Raw genomic sequence first — 23,498 nt, forward strand, 5'->3', positions numbered from 1 at the left:
AAGGGTCACCAGGACCTAGTCGGTCGGTTGTTCTGGAGCTCCGGTGAAAAATTATCTTTTTGTATGTTTGCACGATATATTGGAACTTAATTTTCTGTCAACATCTAGTTAATATGCTTAACTAGTTGACTGATATATCGGTCTGTGATATTTTCTTCGGAAAATATACTTTTGGAGCAGGAACTTTTGAGAACATGGACTGAGTCTAGTCACTGACCACTACTCACCACTTACGTATACCTGGCCGTGTATGTGTACACCTATAGATGGACTATCTACAGCCTATATATTCTGGAGCTTAGTTTTTTGTTTACTGGATATTGTTTATCATGCCTCCCAAGACCCTGCGAGATCGAGCTCCCAGCAGCAGGACCAGTGGTATTGGTACTAAATCCACAGACGATCGACTAGACGAGATATATGAGATCCTCAGGAATCTTATTACTGAGGATGTGTTGGATAAAAAGTTAGAGAAACTCCGTTTGGACATTCAGCTAGAACACGCAGAACGTATTGAAGCTCTGGAGGAGAGGGTAAACACCCTGGAAACTGAAAATAACAACTTGAAAGTGACAATTTCTGAGCTAGAGAACGAGTTATTGACCAGTCAAGATCGACAGAGTGAGATGGCGGGAAAGTATAACGACCTGGAACAACAAGGCCGGAAGAATTCTGTTAGAATCGTTGGACTTCCAGACCCGGGAGTGAGGGAATCGGTAGAGGACTGTGTCCAAACGATCGTGGGATTTGTACGTGACACCTTGAAAGTACCACTTCAGGAGAGGGACATTGACATCGCACATAGATTGGGAAAGTACAATGGTACAAATCCTAGGAATGTGATAGTAAAGTTCACGCACCGGAGAAAGAAGCATGAAATTATCCGCGCCCGCAAGATCCTGAAAGGTTCCAAGTTTGTTATCTATGAAGACCTTACTTCCTTAAATCAACAGAGACTGAAGGAAGCGTTCCGTATGAACTGTGTCAAAAATTCGTATAGCACAGACGGGAAAATATATGTGATTTTGACTAATGGCAAGAAGCGCAGACTTTTACACGATACACCCTTGGAAGAAAGTTACTTGATGAACGATGCTAATTTTGTATCAAGGAGATAGAAGTTGGACAGTGCACAGTGATCGGTAAATGACTTAATGCCAGTGTGTCTGGCAACCGATCACCTTTGTGTTGTATACTAATGTGCTTTTTTCTGTGGTGTACATGTATATGTGTGTTGTGTGATCAATTCTTCTGTGTGAAAAGGATATATATCATTACTGAAATTCCATTTGTAAAAGGTAAGAATAACTACGTAGTATTTTTTGTGACTTTAGATTTTAAAGTATGATAATGAGATATACACATGTAACGTCATTCAAAGTGAGCATATAGCTTGTTATAAATAATATATTTGTAACTGTCGTAATTTAAGAAAGATTTTTTAAGCTCCGAAAATAAATGGTATGTATATGCTATATTTTGAGGATGTCGTAGGTAGTAGTAGTATTTAAGTCCGTGGTAGTCCATAATATCTTGCTAATAACCTATATTGAGTAGCCAGGTATTATATGGGATATTATATATAACTTACAGAAATGCATGTATGCTATAATATAATTGGTGAACGTGTAGTTGTTTTATATATACTTCCGGTCCGGGTGGTCTCGGGAGGTCCCCCGGTCTATTCCGGACAGTTCCGCGGGCCGGTTCATTCTCCGTGCATTAGTATCAACACTTCCTGTTTGTCATTTCCGGTATAGCGGCACAAATTGTCTGATTGTCCGAAGTTTTCACGGCCAATAGGTTGTGTGTAAGTGTTGAGTGGTGGTGTAGCTCCTTTCTTGACCTTGTAAGATGCTTTTATCACAACCTTTCCCCCCTCTTATCCCCATTTCTTCTCCCTTTGTCTTGTTTCCTATTTCCCAGCTGGAAGGCTGCTCTTACGCATTCATTCAATTTCTCAGTTATGGATGATATCTGTGTACTCTCGGTGAACTGTCAGGGTCTTGGTGATAAAATTAAGAGGAAGGATGTTTTCTCATACTTAAGAGACAAGAAATACCACATCTACTGTTTACAAGACACTCATTTTTCAACAGAACAAGAAAATTTAATTAGAAATGAATGGGGTTATCACAGTTTTTTCAGTTCTTTCTTATCAAATTCTCGTGGTGTAGCAATCTTACTCAATAATAATTTTGAAAGTAAAGTTTATAGAGAAAAACGTGATTTAGATGGAAATTTTTTAGGGATTGATATTGATATTGAGGGTAGTAGATTGACACTTATAACCATTTATGGGCCTAATCAGGATAATCCAATTTTTTATACTCAGATTTCGGAAACTATTGACAGCTTTGGAAATGAAAATATAATAGTCTGTGGCGATTTTAACCTCGTGATTAACCCTGAGCTTGATTATGATAACTCATATAGAAACATCAACAATGCATCTGCTAGGGAGAAGGTGTTAGAAATCAGTGAGACATACAATCTTATAGACATTTTTAGAGAACTTCATCCAGATATTAAGAGATATACTTGGCGAAGAAAAAATCCTATTAAGCAGGCCAGACTAGACTTTTTTCTCACTTCAGACAGTTTATTATCCAGTACAAGAAAATCTTTCATAGAACCAAGTTATAGATCTGACCATTCGGCTACAGTAATAGCGTTAAAATTAAATGAATTTAAAAGAGGAAGAGGTCTCTGGAAGTTTAATAACTCATTATTATTTGAACTAGATTATTTAGACATGGTTAAAAAATGTATAGATGACATAAAATTACAATATTGCCTACCTGTATATAATCTTAACTCTGTTTCGCTTTTACCTAATACAGAAATTCAATTCTTAATTAATGATCAATTGTTTTTGGAGACATTGTTAATGGAAATAAGAGGCAAGTCAATATCATATGCATCTCATAGAAAGAAACAACAGAACCTTGAAGAAGAAAACCTAAAGAAATCTATCGAAATTATGGAAGCTAATATAGACACTGACCAGGAAGAATTAGATGTTAAAAAAAGAGAACTTGAAGCAATACGGTCAAAAAAAATAAAGGGCAGTATTATTAGGTCAAGGGCCAAATGGGTGGAGGAAGGGGAGAAACCAACTTCGTATTTTTTAAATCTTGAAAACAGAAACTTTACTTCTAAAATTATTCCAAAAATTCAGAAAGATAATGGGGACATAATTACCAATCAAGATGATATTTTAAAAGAAGTTAAACTATTTTACGAAAACTTATACAAACATAAAGAAGTTACCCCAATTGATTTGGATCATCATCTCCATGACTGCAGTGTCCCTAAGTTAACTGATGCTGAGTCCAATAATTTAGAAGGTATTATAACATTTGAGGAGGCAGGAAAGGTATTGAAAGATATGAAAAACAATAAGAGTCCGGGTTCAGATGGCTTTACTTCAGAATTTTTTAAAACTTTTTGGAATTTCATAGGTATTTTTGTGATTCGTTCGATTAATTATAGTTTTTCAGTGGGCCTTCTCTCAATTACTCAGAGACAAGGTGTTATAACTTGCTTACCTAAGGGAGATAAGCCCCGTCATTTTTTAAAAAATTGGAGACCAATCTCTCTCTTGAACATTACATATAAAATAGCATCTGGAGTAATTTCATATAGGTTAAAATCAGTTTTAGGAAAACTTATTCATGAAGATCAGACGGGATTCTTATCTGGGCGTTATATTGGGGAAAACATCCGTACTATTTATGATGTAATGCGTTATGCAGAAGATTTGAATATTCCAGGAATGTTACTAATGGTCGACTTTGAAAAAGCTTTTGACTCAGTTTCTTGGGATTTTATTGATAATGTTCTTCGTTACTTTAACTTTGGAGTGGATATTAGGAAGTGGGTAAAAATTCTGCATACTAATGTTTATTCAGTGGTTAATCAGGGGGGTAACATTTCTAGACCAATTAACATTCAGCGTGGTTGTCGTCAAGGCGACCCAGTTGCCCCATATATTTTTATACTAAGTGTTGAAGTTCTAGCTGTAAGAATTAGAAATAATGAAAATATCCAGGGTATACAAATTAATAATGTGTCTATTTTAAATGTGCAATATGCTGATGATACAGGTCTGATTCTGGATGGAACTGAAAAATCACTAAAAGAATCTATTAATGAGCTGAATACTTTTGCTAAGATATCAGGGTTAAATATCAACACCAGTAAGACACAGGTTATTTGGATAGGAAGTAAGAAATATAGTGAGGAAGCTTTTCTTCCAGAGTTAAATCTAATTTGGGGTAAGAATAAGTTTACTTTTTTGGGAATTGATTTTTGTGTTAACCTTAGTGAAATTCCTGGAATGAATTACGATAAGAAACTTGTTAAATTAAAGGCTCTTATTAATGTGTGGGAAAGACGAAGGCTTACTCCTTTAGGTAGAATCAGTATAATAAAATCTTTATTAATTTCCCAGTTCAATTATTTATTTATTACCCTACCAAATCCTTCCAACAGTTTTCTTGGTAAATTGAGCTCTATTTTATTCGATTTCCTCTGGAATGGCAAACAACACAAGATAAAAAAAGACGTGGTCATTCAGAACTACATAGACGGGGGATTAAAAATGATAGATATTGTAGCTTTCATAGATTCTCTCAAACTTGGCTGGATCAGAAGAATATTTCACTCATCAGGGAAATGGAAAATATTATTGAATTCTATTATAGATGAGAAAAAAATGTTAAATTGTGGGATAGAATATGTTAATTCTTGTTGCCTAAATTGTAGAAATCCATTCTGGAAAGATGTATTTAAAAGTATGATTAAACTTACTAACTCGGAACTTTTTAGACAATGTTATATCACATCTGTCTTAAAAAGTCCTTTGTGGTATAATAAAGACATTCAGGTGGGGAATAAATGTGTTTTTTATCCAAGATGGTTTAATGCAGGTATACATACCATAAATGACCTTGTAAAGAATTATGAAGACATGACATTTTATTCTTTTAATGAGTTTGGTAATCTTTTCCCAACAATCAACGCCAACTATCTGCAGTACTTTGGTCTAATTACATCTATGAAGAAATTTCTACGGAAGAATACACTTCAGGTTGTACAGATTCAACAACCTTTCATACCACTTTTTTATGAAATATTTTTCAAAAGTAAAAAAGGTTCAAAGGATTTTTATATTTGTTTAATTAAACGACCACCAATACCAACTGGAATTCAAAAATGGGGGATAGAGTTTGATTTTGATGAACAGAAGAGGAAAAATATTCTAAGAATCCCATTTACTATCACTAAAAACTCAAAACTTCAGTGGTTCCAAGCAAGAATTATTCATCGTATATTGGTCACAAATTCTTTTCTTTTCAAAATTAATTTAAGTCCTAGTCCTTTGTGTAATTTGTGTAATATGGAAAGGGAGACAATTATACACTGTTTGTGGGAGTGTGTCGAGGTGCAGACACTGTTAGAGAGATTTGAATCGTTAATCAACCTTTTCTTTATTCCATTTTGGATGAACAAAGAAACTTATCTCTTTGGTATTCTTTCTCCTACGGCTAATGTAGTAGATAATGAAATTTTGATTATTATTAAACAATATATATACAAGACAAGATGTCTGCACAAAACTCTAAGTTTAAATGGTCTCATAAATACAATAAAAGATCACTTCCGAGTACAAAAATATATTGTTTCCTCTAAAAATTGTCACATAAAAAGGAATTTTGAAAACAACTGGAAAAAATGGAAACCTGTTTTGGACTTATAAATTATATCTTGAGCTACTTTCTCCATTGACCTTGACATCACCACAATTTCAACCATTATTTCATTTTCCTCATTTTGACCTATATATTAACTGTAAATGTTAAAATAGACAGTATCTGATAAAGCCCTCCAGCTTGTTTCTTTCTCTCTTCTCCCTCTTCAATCCATTGCCCCTTCTTTCCTTCCCCTCCGCCTCACCCTTTCCCATCTGTCATATGTAATGTGTGTATATACGTGTGAGAGAGGGTGTGTGAGTGTGTGTGTGTGTACTCATCCCATAGAAGGTATGGGCTGGGCCAAATTCCGTAGCCACCTATATTTTCTGTTGGTTAATAGTCTGGATGTTTGATGATGATGATTATGATGATTGATGTTTGATGATGATGATGAGGATTGGTGCTTGTTTGATACATGTAATTCTTTGCGAATGATAATGATATGTTATGTACAATTTAGAGTGAAAATGATGTTAGGCCCTTAAATTGTATGGCGTGTCTGTGTATTGGTGTGTGAGGGCATGTGTGGCTTTGAAAGGCTGCAAGTGAAACATTTATGTTTTGAAAAATCTTTGAAAAATAAAAAATTATAAAAAAAAAAAAAGGACCTGTTCTTTCTGTCCAGATAGAATTTGGGTCACTGTTACATCTGTAGGACCTGTTCTTTCTGTCTAGATAGAACTTGGGTCACTGTTACATCTGTAGGACCTGTTCTTTCTGTCTAGATAGAAACTAGATCACTGTCATATAGATGTGACCTGTAATATCTATCCATAGAAATCAGGCCACTGTCACAGATTGGACCTGTAATATCTTTCTATAGGAACTAGATCCCTGTGATTTTCCATGCATACTATGTATTTAAGTATGCTAAATACATTAAATGATCCAAGTCCTGACCTCAAAATATATCTTTCACAGCAGTTTGGTGTTTAAATTATGAATGGGAGCAAGTTAATCACAAGAATACACCTGAAGCTTTATAAAACAAATATCACAAAACTAAGATACATTTGAAAAATTGATTTCATTACTTTTTAAAAAATACTTCGTACTTACACAGACTTTGATATTATATATATTATGTGCATGTTACTTTGCATATTTACTGACATATGAAGAAAAAAGAAAATATAATTAAGTTAAATATATCCTGGATGGAAGTTTCTTTTGTGAAGTATTAGATTGGATTAATTGGGTTTTCCTTGTCCTGGTTTTATTCAAATTGTTTAGAATAAATTTGTTATATTTTAACTTTTAAAGTAAGATTAGTAAAAAATCATTCCTGAATTTGAGTCTGGTTCAATTCATGAACTCTCTGTTAGTCAAACATTTAAGTTTTGATGGATATAGAAAAAAATAATTTCTTAAATGACTGCTGAAGAACTGTAAATCCACTAGTAAGTGTAAATCTACTTCTTAATTAAAATGCAGTTGTATTTATTTCATAGGTATTAATCCTATGAAACATGAATATCAGTGTGAAGGGATCACTATTTTTTCTGCATTTTCTTTCATAAAAAGATTGTTTTGATTGACACCTAGTTTTTGTTAAATGTTCTATTTATAACAGGAGCTAGCCATTTTGTGATTTATAACACTTTTTTAGTTATTTCTGTTGCATCCCCAATGTCCTGGGTTACCTGAAACATTTCTTAGTTAATTGGGCTGTGAATCACCTGGATTAGGCAACCTGTATTGGGGTTTTAACCTGTATTGCATACAGAAATGGACTCCGACTCACTTTTAGTAAGATAAAACAAAATATTCTGTGATTTTCTTTTTCTGTTGCCAAAAGATTGTCAAACTCAGTTTAAGAAAAGAAAATATCATACATCTGATAATCATATAGAAACTAGGCAGCTATTACATAGATAGGACCTGTGATATCATTCTATAGATACTAGGTCACTGTCACATAGATAGGACTTGTTATATCTCTCTGTAGAAACTAGGTCACTGTCACATAGATAGGATCTGTAATATCTTTCTATGGAAACTAGGTCACTGTCACATAGATAGGATCTGTAATATCTTTCTATGGAAACTAGGTCACTGTCACATAGATAGGACCTGTAATATCCCTCTATAGAAACAAGGCAACTTTCACGTAGATAAAATCTCATACCATAGAATCTAGGCCACAGTGACAGATAGACCCTAAAATTTCATACCTTAGTATCTAGGCCACAGTGACAGATATGCCCTAAAATCTCATACCATAGAATCTAGGTCACAGTGAAATATGGGTCCTCATATCTGTTACCATAGAATTTAGGCCGCATGACAGTGACTGATAGTACCTGTAATGTCCTATCAAAGTATCAGGTCACTATGGCATAGCTAGGCCCTATAATATCATACCATAGAACATAGGCCAAACTGATAGACAGGTCCTGAAATATATCCTGTCATGGAAATGAGGTCAGCTGTGACATAGATAGGCCCTGTTAAAATATTCAACCATAGAAATTATAGTCCACTAAACCGTTTAGGCCAGTGTCACACCAATAGACTCAGCAGTTAGATATTTTGGCAATATTGTTGTTGTGAGATGTTTATGCTTAACCTTGTTTAACCTTAGTGCACTGATAAATCCTGGATCAATTTCACCACATACATATTACACATGGTCTAAATGTAAAGATTTAGTTAACTACAATATATATATGGGCTGACTCTAACCTTTTGAAGGTCAGTCTATTCTTGTATGATACAATGTACAGATAAGTAATACAGTGATAATGACATGTACATTACATGAAAGTAGGTCACTGCAAGCTGGATTGTGTACCTGTCTAGTTACAGTAACTAGGTATATTCATAAAATTGCCAGAAATATAGCCCAAGTATATCTCATTATACAAATTGCAGACCATGTTTATGCTGGGAAAGAATTCAATCTGGATCCAGTGTGAAGGATGAGGGACTTCTGGTTCAGATTGTTTATGTATTATAGCTTAACACGAAGGGATGTGATCATACTTCAAAGTATCACTGTCCCATTCTTTTACAAGCCATTTAAATAAATCTCTGTGGCTGACAGGTTTCATGTGCTAAACCAGAAGAATGTGCATGATTAATGTGGCTGGGTGCCCAAAAAAGTTTCCAATTTGGTATTTTTTGACTCACTACATGGTTTATTGATGAAATTTGCCTGTGTTTGTTGAATAAGTTTCCTGGTTGTTGTGAAATGAATATTTCTGATATTGGCAAATATAGTGGTATTGAAATGAAAAACAGGTTGGAAGAAAGGTTATATTAATTTATAATTGTAAAATTTCAATACGAGGTTATAATATTTCAGTATGAATAGACCGGTCATCTAGCAGACAGGATTTTAGTGGATGGTGTCACAGATACAATCAGGATTTTGCTGATGGGAGGCTAGACTTGTAGTGTTAGGGTGGTAATATGTTAGCAGGATCATTGTTGTCTGTGATGGGCAATGTCAGAGGCTCTACATCGCTGACCCCTGACCTGGTCAGTCACCTGGAGGACTCCTGTGCTATACATGGCTGGAACTGCTGAGATGTGAACTAAGCATGTTTGCTGATGGGGAAGATTTCAAAAGCATTTTTTTTTATGTCGGTTATTTGAGGTCATGAGGACAAAGATGGATAATGAATTGACCAATCCATCAAAAATGTTTCTGATGGTCAAGACTTTCTTGTTATTACAAATAAAAGAATACCATCTGTCTTTAGCTAAAAACACAGACTCTTCAGGTATAAACACTGACTATTTTGTGGTAAAAACATGGACAGTTTTTAGGTAAAAACACTGACTGTCTCTAGGTAAAAGCAATGACTGTCTTTAGGTATAAACACTGGCTGTCATTAGGTAAAAACACAGACTGTCTTCAGGTATAAACACTGACTATGGTTTTTTAAAGAAATGTCTTATATTCAGATTTCATTGATATGGATTTATCATGAAGTTTGTTATTTATGTATTTTTTTCATAGCCTTTTCACTTAGTGAGTGAAAAGAGTACTGTATTCAAGAATGTGATACTGGACAAGTTATTTTATGATGATTTTAAAAGCACAATTGAACCAGAAAATTGCTTATGATGCATTATGAACAAGGCTCATAGATAGGATAAATAATCTTGGTTTATTTAGTTGTAATTTTAAATTATTGAAGATGAGTATGGTTTTAATGTACTTCAATGTTGGATCCATGTTTTCAACACATCTTGAGGAAAAAAATAAGAGAAAATACAATTAATGACCTGTTTTCAAATGAGTAAAGAATCACAGGGTGAGAGATATATCGAAAGTTGCAATGTCTAGTGTTTGTAATATATTATATTAATTTTACAATTGTGATTTGATACAGACTGTACAAACTGTATTATGGACTGTTGGCCTTGAAATAATAAAACATTTTGACTTGGTCCTATTGATTCCTTCCCAATATAACCAGACTGTTGATTTATTTACGCTGTTTCTCCTTCCATGTCACGACTCATTTGCACATTATTGTAGGTGTTGTGTAGTTGTTACTTTATTTATATATTGGATGTAGAAATAGGAATATTATCAAGCAAATATCACCATGATTATATATATTTGTTGATTTTCAAATATATTGTGTAAATTGAAAACAGGGATGAGAGTAAGAATAGGTGTATATTAGTAGTTTTCATTGTATATGTGATTACTGCTGACTAGATCTGTTGCTTCACACTTTTCTATGTATATCTCCATCCAGGCCCTGGTGTTGTTAATGTTGTGCAGCATCCTCATCGACCTAGCTTCTCCATGTGAGGGTTAAGCATGTTGTTTCTAACACAAAGATGTATTGATTTGGACAACAGATCTCAACCTCAGTCTGATCAAAAACTTATTATAGATTGTGTACAGTGTATGTGTGTGTATTTGTATATGAACTTTGAACTTTACTAAGTGTGTAATATTTGGTATGTGTGCTTGAATACAAAATCAGTAGTCATCAAAATCATTTGTCTATTCAGACAATACCATTCTACAACAATACTGTTGACTGAACTATACAAAGAACCGCTTCCTTTTAAATATCTACAAAATATTATCCATTCACACATCCAGATAATAGTAAGATTTGGACAATTGTTGACTTAACCCTGATAGCAATGTTTGTGAATAGTACCAGGTATGGAAATTAAACAGTACTTCTAAAGCCTGTTTTGTAAAGCCAGGAGATTGGCGGTGTAACTCCCTCGTTAGATAACATCAGTCGATGTGTGTCCATATGTGGTAGTTGACTTGTTTTTGAACCTTTCAGCCTTGACGAGATATTCCTAGTATGTGTATAGTACACTAGACCAACATAATACCCTGACAATGGCAAATGTATTAAGCTTTAGGTTTCAAAGTTTAAAGGTAAATTTTTCTTCAGATTGAAAATCATTGTAGACGTGGATATATTCAGATGTACTTATAATCCGTGGAAAAGAGCCAGAGATTTTACAACCGAAAGTGTTCAGACTTGTAAACAATTTGACATTATTCTTTTTCCTGACTTTGTTTTTACTCCAGAGGATTGACAATGCTGATCAGATCTATAAATACTTGCTATACTATATATATATATATAAGACTGTTTAGTTATAATCCTGCCCGTATTTAACACATCTGTTACACCACAGAAATACTTGTGGTTAGCATATACAGGGCATGTACATAATATATATAATGAAAAACTATGAGAAATGCCTACATACTTTTTATATGGTTTACATATGCCCATAAAAATGCTCATACTGTATGGAGTAAATAGATTGTTTTGATATTTACTACCTTGACTGAATGAATCAAAAGGCAAGAACTATTATCCATTGGTGAGTCTTTAGAAAGGAAAAAAGGCTTTTATCTTAATATAACAAGAATTCTCAGAAAGGATGACTTCCTCATTCCATTGGTATCAAAAATAACACCCACACAATATTGTGTAATTATAACTAGTTATATTTCCTATGCAGAAGTATTTAGCAGATTTAAAGTTTTGTAGAAATAGAGAGAGATGGTCAGTTGGTAAAACACTAACCTTTCACTTAGACGTCCGAGATTTGATTTTCTAACATGAGGGATGGGATCACCTGCCTGACCATGGGTTTTTTTACTCAAGTATTCAGTTTCCCCCTACTGTGAGTATGACCTGTGACAGGCTTTAAGAGTGATTAATATATAATAGTAAGTTGGAATAACTTGCAGTTGCTTTAAAATAAAGTTGAGTAAGCTGACCACACGAAGGAGGCTGGTGTGTATGAGCTCTAAGGAAGAGCTGAATATCATTTTGCAGAAGGTTTTATGATTTCCAACCACTGGAGATCTTCCATATAGAAAATTGAAAAGCCTGTAAACCAATGCTCCTTGTATATGAGTCTGGCCTCCAGTGACCCTGTGTCTTCATGGGTATAACTGGTCTAGCTGGCTGTACAGGTTCATTAGCCTTAACACCAACTCTATGTATTGTTAATGGAAGGAGCATTTCTTCAGTAGATGGTACCACCTTGTGACATCCACAAAAAAGCAATGATCCTTTGAGCCATCTGGCAGCTGGGCAAGCTTGAAGATTCTGACAAGTTGTAGATGTTCAGCTCTAAAAGCAGAGGACCAGCTATTCCTAAAAATGGCAAAGTGGTTTAAATATCAGACAAAAATGTATGATATTTATCATGCAATGGATTATCATAAATGATCTAAGATTGAATATATTATCAATTCAAGATACAGTCAAATATACTCTTATGTAGGTAAATATGTAATAGAGACCAGTCAAATATACTCAAATGTAGATAGATGTGTAATAGAGACAGTGAAATATACTCTAATGTAGGTAGATATGTAAAAGAGACAGGTCAAGTGTATGCTTAGTGTGGGTAGATATGTAATGTGTACTCTTAACGTAGGTATGTGTAATAGAGACAGGTCAAGTGTACTCTTAACATCGGTAGATATGTAATAGAGACAGGTCAAATGTACCCTAATGTAGGTTGATGTGTAATAGAGACAGGTCAAGTGTACTCTTAACGTAGGTAGATGTGTAATAGAGACAGGTCATGTGTACTCTTAACGTAGGTAGATATGTAACAGAGACAGGTCAGGTGTACTCTTAATGTAGGTAGATGTGTAATAGAGACAGGTCAAGTGTACTCTTAACGTAGGTAGATATGTAATAGAGACAGGTGAAGTGTACTCTTAGTGTGGGTAGATATGTAATAGAGCCAGGTGATGTGTACTCATAATGTAGGTAGATGTGTAATAGAGACAGGTCAAGTGTACTCTTAACGTAGGTAGATATGTAATAGAGACAGGTCAAGTGTACTCTTAATGTAGGTAGATGTGTAATAGAGACAGGTCAAGTGTACTCTTAATGTAGGTAGATATGTAATAGAGACAGGTCAAGTGTACTCTTAGTGTGGGTAGATATGTAATAGAGCCAGGTGATGTGTACTCTTAATGTGGGTAGATATGTAATAGAGACAGGTCAAGTGTACTCTTAACGTAGGTAGATGTGTGATAGAGACAGGTCAAGTATACTCTTAACGTAGGTAGATATGTAATAGAGACAGGTGAAGTGTACTCTTAGTGTGGGTAGATATGTAATAGAGCCAGGTGATGTGTACTCTTGTTGTAGGTAGATTTGTAGTAGAGACAGGTCAAGTATACTCATAATGTAGAAAGATGTGTAATAGAGACAGGTCAAATGTACTCTTAATGTAGGTAGATGTGTAACAGAGACAGGTCAAGTGTACTCTAATGTAGGTAGATGTGTAATAAAGACAGGTTAAGTGTACTCTAATGTAGGTAGATGTGTAATAAAGACAGGTTAAGTGTACTCTAATGTAGGTAGATAAGCAATAGAGACAGATCACATATATTCTAATTCAGGTTGATGTGCAATAGAGACAGGTCTAAATGGAATGAATATTTGAAAACAGATAAGTTGCCATATACTGGTATTTTTGTGAGGTCTTTTAGTCATTTGTCATTGTTTTATTTATGGTGTTGCTGGACATGTACTATGAAATATGTTTAGAATAAAACATTCAATTCCATTCTTTTATATGTAGGCTAACAGCCATCTATTAAATGAAACAGTAGTGCACCTGTCATATTAACTTTGAAAAGAATGATGGTTTCCATTGAAATCTTCTACAGAATTACATTGGTATTATATTTTGTGAAGTCCAACATTATTCTGTTCTTATTCTGTTCATGTGTTCTAGCTACTGGTAGTGATATAATTAACTAATAAAAGTGCGAAGCTGAAGTGCAAAAGCTTTAAAATAAAAGTGCATGGAATAAAAGACAAGTATTTCGAATCATGTTAGCTTATCAGACAGGCACTATTGATTTAAGGTTTAAAGCACAAAGATTTCCAAGTGTTGACAGAAATTCTTGCATCACTGTCATTAAATTTGAGTTTCTCTGGACATAAATTATAGAGATTTAGTAAAATTTAGTTTTGTTGACTTTCTAGATAGGAATCAAGGAGTAGTAAGATCTTATGATAACACTATCTGTTGTGACAGATGAAGAGACTACTTACTGTTACTATAGGCAAAGATGAATCTGGCAAACATGATCTTAAAACAATCTCATACTGAAATTGGTAGAGTTGATTAACTAAGTTATACCATTTCTTGTAACCTGTGCACAATTGTTTACAGATGGAATATTAGAGATTGTGGTAAGCAATTTACTAATGACATTAATCACTCTGTACAAATACTTATTTTTATAAAAAAAAAAAAAAGAAGAAATAAATTCAATGGCAATATAATCTTACATAATATTCATCGAGGCTCTGGGAAAGGCAGTCTGAAGGATAGATTTTCTTATATATATATGCCATTAGACCAACGGTTCTAGTGGAGTGGAAGTCAAGTGGTCTGATATTTATTATCATTTTGTAGAACAGGTATGATGTGTCCCCTTCAGTTGTTCCAATGAATTGGTTACATTATTACTGGGTTTTTCATTTCAAAACTGAGCCTGGGGTATCTACCACTAGTAAGATAAAGCATTTCAGGATATAATGTTTAATGATTTTGTAATTCATTCATATTAACATAGAGACTTGGTGCATTGCTAATAATAGCAGATGCTACATAACTGTCTCTTATGCCTTTGTAACCACTAAGGTTGTGTGATATGCATGTCTGAAAGGGTCTGAAATTGAATCTAATGGCAGTTCTTGATGTTTTTCAGCTCACGCCATATTTACAAGTAGTCCTATTTTATTAACCAGTAGATGCTTCTACCGAAAGCCTTCAAGTCCATTAGTGGTGACTATAAATGTATCTGGGTCTAGACTTGCTGACCTAAGTCCATTGGGTGTTGTGACTAAAGCTTACCTTTATAAATGTCAAGTGTCTAGGCAAAGAATCTACATGTCTCTTCCATGGTGCTTCTTTAAGAATATCTGACATATCCATCATCCTGTTATACTAAGATACATATACATTGTAAACTATGGCACTTCTATTTGATATGTAGCTTTTCAAGAATTATCATTATATCCTAATTATTCAATATTTTCAGAACTGACTTCTTATGTTTGATAAATATACAAACGTCCATTTAAAGCTAGCTTTGTCTCACTTTTTGGTAAGGTTGTGTTTGGGTAGGGGGGGGGGGGGGGGGGGGGGGGGGGGAGGGGGGCAATGTTCAAATTCTTTTGCAAAATTTGATAACTATTACGCAAATTACTTATTCTGGCTTTACTGCAAAAAGTTCATAGGATTTGCTACCTAAGACTTCAAATGGTTAATTTTAAATTTGACTGAAAGGATTAGTATGTAAAATGAGAGGAAACAGACAGACTTTTTAATAGAATAGTAAGGCTTTTCTATGAGAGGAAAGCAATTTGCTTTGATTGTTTCACCAATGGTAATACATGTTATATAAACATTTAACAAGTGATTTCAGTGTGTCATTTTAATATAACAGCTGAAGGAGTGTAATAGCAGACATAGAATCCCAAATACGTAAATATTGTAAACTTAATTCTGTTTGTTAATGTCTTTGAACAAACAGACTGGATTTGTCTAAAATTATTAGTGTTTTGGTTATTTATAGAACAGATTTCGGTGACCTGCATGTCTTTCCTTATACAACACATTGAAGGATTTGACACTTTTATCGATAGTTATGAGTACATTTTAATATGAAATATATGTGCAGAAAATATTGTTTTTGACAGCTACATATACTTAACTTTCAGACAAGTTTAATGACTTTTAATGGAAAACATTCATATTGAAAATTAGGTTTCGAGAAAACCCCTATGAGCACTTTCGATAAGACACTTGTTAGCACAAGAATTTAATGGCTAATGAATGTTGTCAGGTCTGTTGGTGAAAAGAATTTGTAGATCTTAAAATCTTGAAAATTTACTGCTGGAAAGTCATATTCTGCTGAATATTTTAACTATAAAAGGCCATATTTGGTTGACAAGGGGATCAACTTTTACTAAATTATTTTGAATGGTAAAACCATGATTTTTGAGTAGATCTAAGTGAGACAGGGACCCTTAGTGATGACATTGTTATGAAGAATTCCTTGTAGATTTTATACAGTTAAGAATATGCAGAGACAAAGGTTAGGTACATGACCATCGGGTGTCTAGACAGTAGCTGTCTGCTGGGTCATCTTTTTGTGACCAGAAAGCTCAAGGCCTGAGTCTGGAGGTCCTATGTTTAAATGCTGGTCTTGTTTTTTTTTTCTGGTCATGTCATACTTTTGTGCCATGACCAAACAACCTTCTTTAAGTGCTGATGTACCTACCTTGCAATGTGCTAGGAATATCCAAGTTGTGTCTGGTACATTAATTCAGTGTTAAAATTCTATTTACTTTAGTAGTAGGCACATAAATCCATGCTACTTGCATATGGTGAGGAGTTGGTTTGACCAGTAGACCTCCACAGGTAACTTGAGTCTTTTGCTGGTCTAGAAATTAGACTCGGGTACATACCATTTACCAAGTGTGTTGTATTTTCAACTCAGTCATATGAATATTTTAAACAGAGGATGACCTTGAATGTACACTGATGCCTTTGTAGAGATGGTAACTGATACCAACCTGGTCTTGGTAATGAGGTAGCTAGGCACATACAAACACCACTGTACTATGTGTTAGTTATTGGTGTTAGATTTTCACTGTAGTAGAAATACAACTATTCTATCCATGTGTTTGTGGACTGCTTAAGGTAACAGTGGTCGAGATAATTTATACAAATATCTATTTGATGTGAGTTCAGGTAATACCTCAGTGAATTTGTTTATAATCTAATAAATTAAACATGTTGTCATGAGATATGTAAATGCCTGCCTGATCCTGAGGTGAAGTCCTACACCATTTTTCACTCGATGATTTTAAGTGTTATATTTTAATGACCTGTCTTATGTAAACACTATGTCAAATTTGAAGCTGTAGTGGTTGTCATTCACATCAAGTGATCATTGAAAGGCAATGAGCTCAGCATTTAAACTGACAGTGGTATTTACATGCATTGATTGTAGAGAATGTCTGGTAAAGTATGAGAGAGTACTAATTAATGGTGTAGACTCAAGTGTTACTACAGTATCAAAATTCTACATGCATTCAGATTTGCTCGCTTGCTTTTAAATACAAGCTGATGTGCACTGTCACATGGCCTCAAACACCATGTTATACAGAGAACTTCATGAAGAGTTCAATAGCCAGTAGATGATATTACAGGCCACTTACATCTGTAAGGTCAGTAAGGAAGCATCTCATTCACTGTCACTTCTCATCACTTGATCAATGCAGCAGTTAGTTTACACCCTTGTTTACATTCTTTTGATTCCTTAATTCATTAAAAAAAACCAACAGTTTAATAGTTATTAATGTTGTGTTTCAGTGTACTAACATCTTTATCTGGCAGTAAACTGATGTAACAAGTTTTAAGTAGAAACGTCAGTGATTTTTATGTTGTCATGTGAAAGCTCCATCCACCCCACCTTACTTGGGGGTCTAAGATAATGTTTGTAGCATGGACTTCATACAGAAAGATAGGGTTTATATATATATATTTATATTGAAATTTGATAATTTATTTGAATCCTAGGCTTTTCACCTGTTGATTTAGGTTTCCACTTCTATTTTATTATGTGCAAGGTATTTGTAACTTTTATTTTCTATACAATCATACAGGTTTTCATCATGTATGTGCGTAAAATTGTTAATACTTTTTTTTTTGTGATGAATTTACTTTTGAAGTGTCAATATAGGTGTAAATAATGCTCTATATCCCCTGCTGCACTCAACACATGATCTTGAAAAATCTTATTCTTCTAAATAGATAATGATAGACAAGGTTAATCGTTCATTAATCCATCATAATCACCCTCAATGATGTTAATTATCTAAATAATCAAAATTATTTCTGTAGAACTTATACCTGTTCAAGTCTGGTGTTGTTACACATCGAGTTCATTAGTGTATTGCACTATTACAAGATGTGTTGTGTTCATGCCAGCATGCACAGACACATGAGGGTGTACTGTTATAGACCTTGTTTTCACCCAGCTGGTCTTCACTGTAAATTGTTTGCATGTGTCTGGAGATTGTGGGTAATATATATAATTACTGGTTATTAGCTGTCAGCAAATCCTATATATAGCCAGGGTTGAATTAGGACAAAAGATTATCATTAATACACATATAAGGTATACACTAAAACCACTGCACTACTCCTAATCCATTAAAATATCGTTTCAGTCTATTTTGGGGTTGACATGTATTTGAAATTAAATGGTTAGCTTTAGCAGAGTGCTTTGATACACAACACAATTTTATCATAAGGAAGTTTATGATGACATCCAAAATGAAAATGAAATTTTTTCCTTAATGAAGCATTTATATGTGATGTACATGACATGAAATCACAGCTGTGTGTAGACTTTGGTGTTTCATAGAAATGTCCTGTACTAGAAACATTCCTTATAATGTTATGTGACTAGATGATGGAAATTTCTTTGTTGCCAAAACACCCAAAGCTTTTGATAAATATATAATTCAGTTTACAACAAAATCAGATAATTTGTGTTTGAAAGTATTTTCAGCAGGTTTTTTAGTTCGGAAGTCATCAACAGAATCATTTAGTAATAATATAAAAAAAAATGATAGAATTATCATGCTAAGATGAAACACTGTATAAAAATGAAAAACAAACTTCAGTATCTATTTTTACCTGTGCCATGTGTTGGCAGCTAGGCATTTAAAATCATAACTTTGATTATCCATCATAAAGGATAAATGTGGACCTGCAACTATTACTGTCCAAAACCTAGGATAAATGTGGACCTGCAACTATTACTGTCCAACACTAGGATAAATGTGGACCTGCAACTATTACTCTCTTACACTTGGATAAATGTGAACCTGCAACTATTACTGTCCAAAACCAAGGATAAATGTGAACCTGGAACTATTACTCTCTTACACTTGGATAAATGTGAACCTGGAACTATTACTGTCTAACACCAAGGATAAATGTGAACCTGGAACTATTACTGTCCAAAACCAAGGATAAATGTGAACCTGCAACTATTACTGTCCAAAACGTAGGATAAATGTGTACCTGGAACTATTACTGTCTAACACCTAGGATAAATGTGAACCTGGAACTATTACTGTCTAACACCAAGGATAAATGTGAACCTGGAATTATTACTGTCAAAAACGTAGGATAAGTGTGTACCTGGAACTATTACTGTCCAAAACGTAGGATAAATGTGAACCTGGAACTATTACTGTCTAACACTAGGATAAATGTGAACCTGGAACTATTACTGTCTAACAGTAGGATAAATGTGAACCTGGAACTATTACTGTCTAACACTAGGATAAATGTGTACCTGGAACTATTACTGTCTAACACTAGGATAAATGTGAACCTGGAACTATTACTGTCTAACAGTAGGATAAATGTGAACCTGGAACTATTACTGTCTAACACTAGGATAAATGTGTACCTGGAACTATTACTGTCCAAAACCAAGGATAAATGTGAACCTGCAACTATTACTGTCCAAAACGTAGGATAAATGTGAACCTGGAACTATTACTGTCTAACAACTAGGATAAATGTGAACCTGGAACTATTACTGTCTAACACCAAGGATAAATGTGAACCTGGAATTATTACTGTCAAAAACGTAGGATAAGTGTATACCTGGAACTATTACTGTCCAAAACGTAGGATAAATGTGAACCTGGAACTATTACTGTCTAACAGTAGGATAAATGTGAACCTGGAACAATTACTGTCTAATACTAGGATAAATGTGTACCTGGAACTATTACTGTCTAACACTAGGATAAATGTGAACCTGGAACTATTACTGTCTAACAGTAGGATAAATGTGAACCTGGAACTATTACTGTCTAACACTAGGATAAATGTGTACCTGGAACTATTACTGTCCAAAACGTAGGATAAATGTGTACCTGGAACTATTACTGTCTAACACCAAGGATAAATGTGTACCTGGAACTATTACTGTCTAACACCAAGGATAAATGTGAACCTGGAACTATTACGGTCTAACACCAAGAATAAATGTGAACCTGGAATTATTACTGTCTAACACTAGTATAAATGTGTACCTTAAACTATTACTGTCTAACACTAGGATAAATGTGTACCTGGAACTATTACTGTCTAACACCAAGGATAAATGTGAACCTGGAACTATTACGGTCTAACACCAAGAATAAATGTGAACCTGGAATTATTACTGTCTAACACTAGGATAAATGTGTACCTTAAACTATTACTGTCTAACACTAGGATAAATGTGTACCTGGAACTATTACTGTCTAACACCAAGGATAAATGTGGACCTGGAACTATTACTGTCTAACACCAAGGATAAATGTGAACCTGGAACTATTACTGTCTAACACTAGGATAAATGTGGACCTGGAACTATTACTGTCTAACACCAAGGATAAATGTGAACCTGGAACTATTACTGTCTAACACTAGGATAAATGTGAACCTGGAACTATTACTGTCTAACACTAGGATAAATGTGGACCTGGAACTATTACTGTCTAACACCAAGGATAAATGTGGACCTGGAACTGTTACTGTCTAACACTAGGATAAATGTGGACCTGGAACTATTACTGTCTAACACCAAGGATAAATGTGAACCTGGAACTATTACTGTCTAACAGTAGGATAAATGTGAACCTGGAACTATTACTGTCTAACACTAGGATAAATGTGGACCTGGAACTATTACTGTCTAACACCAAGGATAAATGTGAACCTGGAACTATTACTGTCTAACAGTAGGATAAATGTGAACCTGGAACTATTACTGTCTAACACTAGGATAAATGTGGACCTGGAACTATTACTGTCCCTCACCAGGGATAAGTGTTGATCTGAACTATTATTGTCGTATGTCAATGCTAGTTTTAGGTTATACAATTCACAATTTTATTAACTACCTGGAGTATTTGTGTTGCTGTTGATGGTGTATTTGCATCCTGTGCCCGAAGGTAATGAGCTGCATTAGTATATAGTATAATGATTGGTTGTGTGATTTTTTTTATATGAGTAGTTGTTATTGATATTGTGTCACTTTTGTAATATTCCTTAACAGAGTAATGATAGATCATTTGAAATATTTGTTTACTTTTTCCTTAGTTTGACTGATTTGATATTAGTGTTGGGATAATATCCTTCTCAATTAGGTGTCAAAAATTTGGTTAAATGTAAGGAGATGAGATTTGTAGACACCCCCAGATTTGTAAGATTGATCCTGTTTTCTGGTTTTCTATGAAACTTAATAAGTTTACAAACTTTTAAATTCTATAGGTTTCTTAATAGAAAAGAAATCCTGATAGAATTCAGATCGAGAACAACACTAAACATGTATGTTAACAAATATTTTCAGTGTAGAACCTGTCTCAAACCTTCAATGGACCCTTCAAACATACCAGTTATAAATACTAAAGCCATAAAAAAGGTTTGTCTTAGACAGAAAATCAATGTATAAAGACGAATGCACTGTAAAAATGGGTGAAAAAATCTCTAGTGGTTTATAATGTCTAAAGCTTAGGTCCTTGCAAACATATCCTGCCTCAACAATGTGCTTTTAGGTCAGCAATGTTTACATCGTGGGTATTTATTATAACTATGTTGTGATTTCAATATACACTAGAGTGTTATACTGTAAGTAATGTCATTATGTAAGGAGGCAGTATAACATTACAGATAAAAGTCAGTATCTCCAATGATCAGTTTTTCATTATGCTCCCTGAATATACATTGATGTATATACATTGTTCATAGTATATTTTCCAAATTCATGTCCACTACAAAAATGGTTATTTTGTTTAAATAGTTTTTGTATTCTTTCTGGTCCCCATGTTTAAGCATGATAATGCTCTGCTTTGTTGTAAGTTAAGAATCAATTGTATGAAAATGCATAGCTCTGTAGTTATTTTATTCTCCTTTCTATGTCAGTCCACTTGTCTATCGGGATGGCTTTCATCATGGTTCAATATCCATTGACCTGCATGTGCCATAATACCTGCTATTACATTTTCCTATCTGTCTTCAGTAATTGGTTAAGTCATACATAACAAAGTGGTTTTTTTGTGGTTGATTTGTTGATAGTATACAAAGTATCTAGACATTAATTCAAGATGGCCACCATGAGTTTCAATTGGCTGAGACCTATACTACACTTCAAATTTCGATAATACTTAGTGGTGAATGGTACCTGTCTTGCCCACCAATTTCATATTGATAACAGGATCAGAAATGATGGATACAGCGCCTACTTTTCAGTTAAACTGGGTCAAGGTCATTTCTGAACACTCCGTTTATACTTGTTAATGCATTCTGTTTTGTTGTTTGTTTGAGATAAAATGATAAAAGTCTTAGTGGCAGTTTACTGCCCTTCCTTACCATGGAAAGTGCCCCTGTGTTATAACTATAGGGATGTTTACTATCCTTCCTTACTAGAGGATGTCCCCCTGTGTTATAACTGTAGGGATGTTTACTATCCTTCCTTACTAGAGGAAGTCCCCCTGTGTTATAACTGTGTTGATGTTTACTCTCCTTCCTTACTAGAGGAAGTCCCCCTGTGTTATAACTGTAGGGATGTTTACTATCCTTCCTTACTAGAGGAAGTCCCCCTGTGTTATAACTATAGGGATGTTTACAATCCTACCTTACTAGAGAAAGTCCCCCTGTGTTATAACTGTGGCGATGTTTACTATCTTTCCTTACTAGAGAAAGTTCTCCTATGTTATAACTATAGGGATGTTTACAATCCTACCTTACTAGAGAAAGTCCCCCTGTGTTATAACTGTAGGGATGTTTACTATCCTTCCTTACTAGAGAAATTCCCCCTGTGTTATAACTATAGGGATGTTTACTATCCTACCTTACTAGAGAAAGTCACCCTGTGTTATAACTGTAGGGATGTTTACTATCCTACCTTACTAGAGAAAGTCCCACTGTGTTATAACTGTGGGGATATTTACTATTCTGCCATACTATTCAGATCTTGTACTGCTTAACCTGTTACAGCTGGTTTCCACCACTGTCTGCTGCTTCGCAGCCTCCCATGAAATGTTGGTATCTCAGAGACACTACAGCTGGCTGCAGGCTTTTATGCTGTAAAGAGTGCCCCTATATTTCCCAACAACTATGTTAGGTAATCAATAAATATTGATAATATTTCTCAAGCTT

General features: G+C 34.4%; 1 protein-coding gene across 1 annotated transcript; it reads left to right on the forward strand.

The window, feature by feature from the left end:
• The first annotated feature begins 329 nt into the window (after positions 1–329).
• LOC132563717 (uncharacterized) lies at positions 330–1,426 on the forward strand. The gene has a single exon (XM_060228471.1). It carries the CDS (start codon positions 330–332, stop codon positions 1,116–1,118), a length of 789 nt encoding a protein of 262 aa, XP_060084454.1. The 3' UTR covers positions 1,119–1,426.
• Positions 1,427–23,498: the final 22,072 nt, after the last annotated feature.

The sequence above is a fragment of the Ylistrum balloti genome, unplaced genomic scaffold (genome assembly GCF_031769215.1).
Source record: "Ylistrum balloti isolate Yb309-2 unplaced genomic scaffold, AGI_CSIRO_Ybal_v1 Utg371830, whole genome shotgun sequence".
In the NCBI taxonomy this organism is placed as follows: domain Eukaryota; kingdom Metazoa; phylum Mollusca; class Bivalvia; order Pectinida; family Pectinidae; genus Ylistrum; species Ylistrum balloti.